Raw genomic sequence first — 9,226 nt, 5'->3', positions numbered from 1 at the left:
TCTCATTTTTAATTTTATTTGGCAAAGTAGCAATCAGATATTTTACACAGCATTTATTCAAACTCTTTAAATCCTCTGCATTTCAACTTCTTCTTTTCTTCAAAAATCTTTAGACAAGAACCATTACTTCACTCACCATGGAGGAGTCAACTTTCAGACTCTCTCAATGCTATTCCTACGTTCAGAAGAAAGTAATGTGGCAAGCATTAAACCTTCCTTTGGAACAGGCATATCAACCCACAATAGCCTTAGTCCCAGATGTTTTATAGCTCCTGCAATGTGGATCTCTTACACTGAAAGTTTAGGATCATGTCTACCACATCTTCCAACATAGGCTAGCTTGTTGCACTTTGTCTAGAGAGAAGAATTTGGATACATTTGAGTTCTTATTCTTCATTTAACTGATTAAATTAGCGTGAAGATGCAAAGTTGAGAACTCAATAAATTAGAATGACACAGTGACCAAAAGGTTAAACATTATGAGTAAGATGGTGTTATCTGTTGAGATATCTTATCTTGCTGCATGCATCATTTAAGATATTTTACTTTAACACTACGAACAGATTCACAGTTGATTGTGAATTAGCACAAATTTGACATCAGATGCAAACCAATGTTTCTTCATTGTATTTTCTAGAACAAGCACTAAGAAATCAAGTGACTTCCTTAACTTGAAATTAGTTTCCCTTATAGGATTAATGTAATTTATGTATGTGCTCCCAGACTTCAATTAAAAGATCAGGGGGAGGTGGTATATTAACCTCTGAAATGTCTAAATAAATTATGTGACAAGTATATTTTACACAGGAGTTGGATGGGGTTGACCTTCACATGAAGGTAATTTACATGTTCTTCTTTCAGATTTCAGAGGCTTTTCAATAATACTCTTCATACTTCTAATGATTAAGTCTACCACAGGCTGAATATTTTTCAAAAAGAAATAGTGGCCACATTGAGCCAAATGATGCAGGTTCTTATTCATCTAGCTCTGCTTTTTTGTAATAAAAAAGTAAAGATCTTAATATGTATTTTACCATTCAAGTGCTAGTGATCAGGAGCTGCAGGAAGAACACACAAGAGCTATAAAGTTTTTAAACTGCTTTGGGTTTTTCCTCATGTCATTAACTGCAGTAAAGAAAAACACAGAACATAAAACTTGGGTCTTGAGAACATTAAAAAAAGCCTTTCAATTACTCTTTAAAATGTATATAGCTAAATATTTATTTGGTCAGTGTTTTAGGATCCATCACTTCAGTATTTATCAGTTTTTTTTCTTTTCTATAGAAGTTTCAGTTCACCTAAAACATTAATCCAAAATTTTTCCATCACTGCCTGTAGTTGGAAGAAAGTAGATAATACAGCAGAGATTTTATGTCAAAAGCAACTAATTTTACCAATATGGATGTTAATGTTATCGGAGTACAGTGTTCTGCATTTCAAGAAGTTATATTTAACATACTGATCCTGATCCTTCCATACAAGAAGCTCACACAACCCTTTTTGCTTTTAATTTTATTTGGCTAAACAGCACTGCATAAACTGTTCAGTGATTAGGACATAGCTTACATAGCATTTGTTATGTTAAATTCATATATATCGTATCAGCAGTGAGCTACAAAACAATACTGAACTACAAGTTTCTGCTAATTATTTGACAAGGAAGGAAAAAACTATGTCAGTTATGTCCAACCTGAACCACAGAGTTTATAATGAGCTGTCACCTCTGATGTCGTGAAGTTTAATATATACAAATGCCCACTTTTAAGGTAATAAAGCAGCTGATTGTATCTACTACATGCTAGTCTATGACACCATGTCAAAAGCTTTAAGAAGGAAGTTCATTTCATTTTCTTAGTAACATCTAGCAGACACCTGAACACAGAGAACCTGCCATTGTGTATGTAGTGTTATAAGGTGCACAGAAGCAATTTTACCAAGAAACAATAGAGCTGAAATAAAGTGTTCAAAAAGTACCCGCCATCAACATTAAAGAGTTCAAAACTGTAGGTCTTTGCATTTTTGTAGGAATTCATTTCTTTAAACAGATTAAAGTAAAATAAAGGCTTGTTAAAAAGAAACATAGCCCGCATTTAAACTTTCTACTGTTTCTTTACCAGATTTGCCTTAAGCCTCTAAAAAAAATAAAATAAAAACACCACGCTTTTCCATGCTGATAACAGTATAACAAAATCCAAAACAAACTGCAATGCTGTTGGTTTTCAAAAAGCTTTTAGAACTGGAGATGGGCAGTCCACTGTAACACTATGTTTGGGTCAAGATGATGTAGCTTTTACAATTCATCCCTGCAGAAAGAAAACAAATGCAGTTATATTCTTCTCCACAAGGAGATCATTCTTGCAATTTTTATATTAAATCAATGGAAATGCAGCAGTGCTCAAATACAGCAGCAAAACTTCAGAAATCTCTTCAAGCATTTAAGCCACAAGGAAAATCAACAGCAATCCAACAGTACCTCATACTACTAAGTGAAATACAGATCTACTGTGCAATATGGGCCCTTGTTCCTTCACATTAAAGTTTATCATTTGCTTCCATGAACATATCAATTAAAATATCAACAGCTTAAAAAAAAAATACATGACTACCTGTTATCTGAAGAAGTGACTCTCTTAACACTCTGGGCCATTTACTGGAGAGAGACTTGTTTGAAACTATGGTCCAATTATTCTCGGTACCTGCACAAAAGGCTGCAAAATGTGAAACCTGAGTTCAAAGTTAAACTTTAGTTGCAGTGTTTGGTCAGTGCTGGGCACATCTCACTCTGATGAAGAAGTGGAGAATTTTGCATCATCTATCTGTTATGTCTGTTTATTTCACAGAGCAACTTTATCAGCTCCTGAAGAAACTACTCAGGCCAGGGCTATATAATGAACGCCTCCAGCTACTGAGCATGAGATTAAAACCAGAGAGGAATAAAGACTCTGGCTATAATAAAAGGATGTAACAAAACAGCTTCTCTAATCATGTTTTGATCAGTAGGATGACCCAGAACATCAAGGTTTCTTTTATTAATGTAAGTTTAAAAACAGTGAAATACAGAACCCATATTTCAACTGTGGAACTAGGATACATTAGTGACTGAACGCTACACTCCAAAAACATTTTTTAAAAGCATTAGTTTTAAATCCAGGATTTTTCTACTAGTCAAAGTTGATAGTTATGAAAAATTCCACCATCACAAGGAAGTTAGATTACTGTAACAGAGCAGTACATTTGCGTTTAGCTACAGAGGAAAAAATGCTCCATATAATGGCAAACCATCTGACCTAGTTATTTTGAGAGTAGTCTACCTCATTAATATTAGTAAAGGCACAAATTGTTTTAATTAAGAGCAACTTCACTAATGCGATTTCTGGCCCAATACACAAAAGTATTTCAATCAATCAATCTACTAATGCAAGCCAGCCCACAAAATATACAGCTTCATGCATACAAGGAAAAAGGGCCATGCATCCCAAATAGGATGCATTTGCAGTCATAGCATGGAATGACAGCATACACAACTTCTTGAAGTCAACTGAAAAGCTTTTACCTGCCAAGACTAGAATTTAAAGTTTGAGTTTTCTCCTGAAGTTGTTACTAATTGCTAAAGCAGTCAGGTAGCTGCAATCCTTATAGTGATTGGCTGCTTAGTTTTGGATCTCAGAGGTACATTTGAAGTGCAATACAGATAGACTTAATGGTGCAATTTATAGGTAATATTGTTCATATGGCTAAACTCTGCTATTTCATTTAATATTTACAACAGGAAAAAAAAGTAAAGACAAGTCTAGCACTCTGGCAAGCCTCATGTGCCTAGTTGTTCATGGTATTAACACAAAGATCTGCAACATCAAGGCACAAAAGTAGCATTACAACATATTCAGAGCCTGATGTGGTAAGCCTGATATTTAAAAATTTTTGTAATTAAAAAAGAGATGTCAGTGTTTCAAGACCTAACAAATTTTTCCCAATCAATGTAATTGGACATGATTTTGTGTAGTATTACTAATGCATTAAGCATATTTTATTTGAAGTTCTTTTGCTTAGCAATACTAATGTGTTCTTAGTACTCAAATTCATGGCAAACAGAATACTGCAGTATGAATAATTTGCCCTCACATTTTATTTACTTCTGTTTTGTGCTGCGTTAAGCAAATCCTGACAAAAGGGTAAATGTAACTAACTTCCTTGTAAATACAGGTCAATCTTAGCATGAAAATGCCCTTTAAAATTACTGATATTATTATCCCTGCATATTAAAATCTACATTAATTGAATAAAGTGGGGCAGCTGTTTGTTGTCAACAGAGTTTTGCTTGATCTTCACTGGCCAAGTCAAAGAATGTCCATGGCAGTCCTTATGCATTTGAATTGTGCTAGCTATTTTCCGATATTACAAGAACTTGGAGAATAGGCTATATAATGTGCTGCTGAATTAAGTATTTCAAAAATTATAAAACTGAAGACTGTTTAATCAGGTAACAACATATTAAACTTTCTATTTAAAGTAAAGTTAAAAATCTGTGGACTTAACTGCACACAGGTGCTGGAACTAACAGTTCGGGGGTGCCGGCTTGAAGTGGTTTCTATTATATACAGGATTTACGGTTTGGTTCAATGGCTCTCAGCACCCCCACTATAAAAACTGTTCCAGGACCCCTGACTGCACATAAACAAAACAGTATTAATTGGTCTAAACTACAAGTGTAAGAAAGACTTTGTAGAGTTTGGAGACTTTTGATCTATCAGGTTTAAACAGAAGTTTGAAATTGAAGAACTGATTCATTAATACACCCTCCTGAACAGTGAAAGATTAGTCCTGCTACAGTACTTTGAGTCTAGTGTTTGTGTTTCCAAGGAATGAGACTTTTCCCAACTTCCCTTAGTAAACTATTCTATAGCCTTCTAGATTTGTTGGAAAGGTCTCCCTAATTAACTTAGGTTTCCCTTTCTTTCCTACACATTATAACTGATTATGAAAGCCTTGTACAGTACTGATAAATCCTCTCCATCTTCGGCATTTACACTTTTCTTTCAATCTCACTCACTGGTTACTGCTTAGCCAAACTTTACATATTTAGTTTTTAGTCTTTAAAACAGTTTCCTCCTTCAGACCCTGGGCACTTGAAGTATTGGCCGTAGTGTTGGAATTTTTTAGGAGACTGTAGAATCAGCACATACTGCCAATCCCCAAGCATTCAAAAATCCTGAGCTGGGTCTCAAATAGCAGCAATGATACAGGCTAAAAATCATGAGATTTAAAATAGATTTTGGTTTCTTTTTGCTTGCCTTTTAACTGTTGGCATATTTATGGTTAGTGTTTTCAAGTTTTTCTCTGCAACCATGAGGGCTAAAAATCTCAGCTTTCATTTAAAAATAAAGTTATCAGGAAATAATTGGATTCTCCCAGCTGGGGATTTAAGGAAAGCACAAAGCATCATGAGAGTTGGCAACAATGACACAACTGAAGTCTGAAACAGTTAGCCTTCATGTGTAAGGGAAGAGAAATCAGGGGATTTCATGATCTGCCTTCATCTTCTGGGAGGAATTTTAACTAAATTTATCTTGACAGGTATACATACATTTCTCTTTCAAATCTGCGGTTCAGACCTTTCAAGGATTCAGTACTAGTGCTTTTATGTTCTCCCTCCCTACCACAGAATGTTTGACTATTTTCCCCTAGATATCTTGCATTTTTCTAAATTGAATGTTACTATTTTCTGCCCTATTTCTAACCTTTCTAGACCCCTTTGCATTTGTGTCCTCACTGTTTACAACCCGTTCCAATTTAATATCTTCAGCAAGTTTCATTAAATTGCCATTACTTCCCTCTTCTTGACTATTAATGATAAATACTAGACACAACACACATACTTTCAGCACCATACTAGAAGCATCTCACAACCTGAAACACTGCCTTTTATCACTACCCTTGTTTGTAGCTCTCCAACCAGTGTTCAATCCACATGACAATTTGAATTGGCTCAGAAACATAGCATTTTATAAAATCAATTTTGATTTACTAGAGCAGTCAAGACATAGTATGTGTATATTCGCTTAATCCACTGATTTTTGATTAAACTGAAATATCTATAAATTTTTTCTGTGGAGATTTCTCCTCCCCTCAATTGATTGAAAATCCTAATCTCACTCACTAATATAAGGATCCTAAGGGAATCAAACACACAAAACTCATCACATTTCAGTGGGAATTCAGCACCTTATTTCCTTAGGCTCCTTTGAACCACTGACGATAATCAAGTTGTCCCTCTGGCCAGAGAGGGATGTAAAATTATTAATGTTTTCAGAAAAGATAATTAAACATGTTGCATAAATGGGGTGAAATCCTGATTCCACTGAAGTCACTTCTGCTGTCACTCAATTAGCAAAAAATTAAACTGTCTCCTGGGTTTATATCTCATTTATGAGTCACTCAATTTTGAATGTGAATTCTTTAAACATTTCAGTTAATGCAAAAAAATTGACAGCTATTATGTGTATTTCCATCAAAATACATTAAATAAAAAAAACAAAACTAAGCCTGTTATAGTGACTCAAACCATTTAGTGCTTATGGTTTTATCCCCTAAATGTTTCTCAATTCTCTCTTCATATAAATGTATTACTAGTAACTGAAGTCCCCATGAAAATAAAGCAAAAGGGAGATTCTAATTTAAGTAAATGCTACTTTAAAATCACAGCTAGTCAAATTTTACATTCCAACAAGTGGGAGCTGGCAAAAAAGGAAACTTCCAAAGTATGGGACAATGGCAGGAAACCCATCAATACACTGCTAACAGAACACTGGGTAACTGCTGGGACAAGGAATTAATGTTAAATTAGTTTTACAAGCTATTAGCTAAACACTAACTCATTATACTCACTCTGCAATGCTTTACTATAAGCAGCAACTATGGAGTAATCAGTCAAAAATTCAAGTGAGGCTTCAATAAGCTGCAGTCAAATAAAACTATTGCTTTACTTTTTTATTTTTATAGACATTTCTATAACTTAAATACTAGATGTCAAAGCACTTATAACACATGCTATAATGGAGAGTAACGAGAAAAAATTATTTATCAAACACAATTAAAGAGTCAGACAGCTTGAAAGTTATTTGAACAGCTCAGTGTGCATGTGTGCCCTTCAGTTAATGAAGCTAACACATTCACAAGTGTTTCTACTCAGGAGGCAAAGAAGGATTGCTAGTTTATTCATTCGCATACTAATGCCTAGTATGTTTTTCAAGATGACAGCTGTGTTGTGTCTGTGCTGGACTAGGGAGCCAATAACAAACATTCGTTTGTCTACTCCTAAAAATGGCTTATTTAGAACTGATGGGGATTGGCAGTTTGCTGTATGGGAGATTACAATATGTCCAAGTGATGTGACAAACTTTAGCAAGGTATGTTTTAGATGGGATCTTTTGAACACTGCTAAAATCAGCATTTGGCTTTTTTTTATTTGGGAAAGAAGGGGGTTATAGTCTCTTCACTCTATTACTTTTGGACTCAGGAAATTAAGTATTTATTTAGAAGATTAGCTATACTGCTCCCTAATAAGGATCTTCAAGGACTTCCCTTACTTGTGGAGTCTTGAATAAATTTGCAGTAACTGAAAAACTTACTACTTTTATTTCCTGACCTATTACAAGTGGATCTACTTGATCAAATACAGCAGCTCTATGAAGAATAGTGCAAACTCATATTTCATCGAAAGTATCCTTTTATATTTTATCTTAGCTACCTGTGTAAATCTAGCAACAGCAAAAAAAGAAAAAAGTTACATTAGATGAGATGTTTAAATTTAGGAAGTACAGTGTTCAAAACTATGAAGATAACACTCTTCAGCACCAACACAAAACCTCAAGAAGCCATGAGTTCAAATGAAACAAAGCACAACCCATGCAACAATTTTTTCTGCTTTTAACTTTACTCAAAAACTTAGCAGAACCTCCTCACAGGATGTAACAATGCAGAGAAGGTCACTTTCCATGGTACGAAACAGCAGAAAGCAGTGACAGCAGCAAAGGCAGCCCTTGCAGTCTATCTGCTTAAAATGCACACCCTTTCACCTTGTGTGTGTGTATGTGTGGAAGAAGAAAGTGGAACAGAAAATCACTTCCACCTGGACCATTGCTTCTCTTTATCTGTTAAAGGCACGTATATCACTCCCATCAGGGGCTTCATTTTGACACTGCCATCTTCTAGTTTATCATATTGTTCCAGCATCTGATTTCCACCTGCAGGACCAACTGGTAATATCAATCTTCCACCAGGTTTTAATTGGTCTATGAGCTAGAACATAACAAACAAAGATAATTAGAGTATATATGTATAACCAGTCACCTTAGAGAAGCTAGATTTTAGTCATTGCACAAAATAAACAGTTCTACAATACTTTATCATGGCTACACAAACTACATAGATTGAAAATGTACATTCATAAGAAGCTATTTCAACTGTTATGCAGTAGATAATGGCCTGAATTAAAAAGCCAAAATCTTTTTCAATCAAACTGTATGATATAGCTCTTTGTATTTTAGACCATTTATAATAATTCCCTGAAATGTCATTAACTGATGATCAGTTATCCCAGATAAAATAATAACTTGTAATTAGTTGTGTTTTTGTAATTCTGGTTTCTCCATAAGAGCAGAAAATTTACCTGGACATGTTTACAAACTCAGTTTAATAGTAATCTGTAGCAGACTCTATTAATTTGCTAACTTTACCAGCACATTATTTGTTGTTCATTCAGCACAGAGCACAGTCTTTCACTGTAGGGCTGCTGATCTGCTTGAGCCATCATGACAACTGAATGTGTGACTTGCAAAGTTATCCCAGAGAGCAAAATATTTAAATAAAATGATAAGTTATGGAAGGTTAGTTCACTATTTAACTACTTGGCAATTCTTGCGCAACAGCCTTTCTTTGATAAAATATCACCCCTTTCAATGTTGAGGGAATGTGCTATGGTCACTAATGAAAAGTCTAAGTAATCTGATGGTAGGTAAGAAAGGGAATTGCTTGGAATGGGAATAATTTTTCCTTCGTTTTTAAATCCCTTTTTATGAGCACAATAGATTTCTAGCAGAAATGGCAATAGGTATGAAGAGTCTAATTTTCACTGTGATATTACAGAAAGAAGAGGTTTTTTACAAAACTCAACAGAAGTATTTTACTAACATATTAAACTATGCATTTTTGCTACAATTTCATTGTT

General features: G+C 34.6%; 1 protein-coding gene across 4 annotated transcripts in view; it reads right to left on the bottom strand.

Annotated features, from left to right (window-relative positions):
* Window positions 1–9,226, bottom strand: part of PCMT1 (protein-L-isoaspartate (D-aspartate) O-methyltransferase) — a 43,296-nt gene continuing 34,070 nt past the window's right edge. For 2 of the 4 annotated variants that reach the window (XM_067542397.1, XM_067542395.1), the window contains exons 7-8: window positions 8,129–8,298; window positions 1–2,303 (exon numbers count right to left, since the gene is read on the bottom strand). In XM_067542397.1, coding sequence (XP_067398498.1) covers window positions 2,291–2,303; window positions 8,129–8,298 — 183 coding nt within the window. In that variant the 3' untranslated portion in view covers window positions 1–2,290. Of the gene's footprint in view, window positions 2,304–2,606; window positions 8,299–9,226 lie in introns of all 4 variants that reach the window. The other 2 variants (XR_010918661.1, XM_067542396.1) reach the window with 2 other exon arrangements.

This window comes from Emydura macquarii, unplaced genomic scaffold (assembly GCF_026122565.2).
Source record: "Emydura macquarii macquarii isolate MOO-44397 ecotype Brisbane River unplaced genomic scaffold, CSIRO-AGI_Emac_v2 contig_705, whole genome shotgun sequence".
NCBI classification, from domain to species: Eukaryota; Metazoa; Chordata; order Testudines; family Chelidae; genus Emydura; species Emydura macquarii.
Note: the sequence above shows the minus strand (reverse complement) of the source record. Positions and strands in the feature narration are given on the sequence as shown.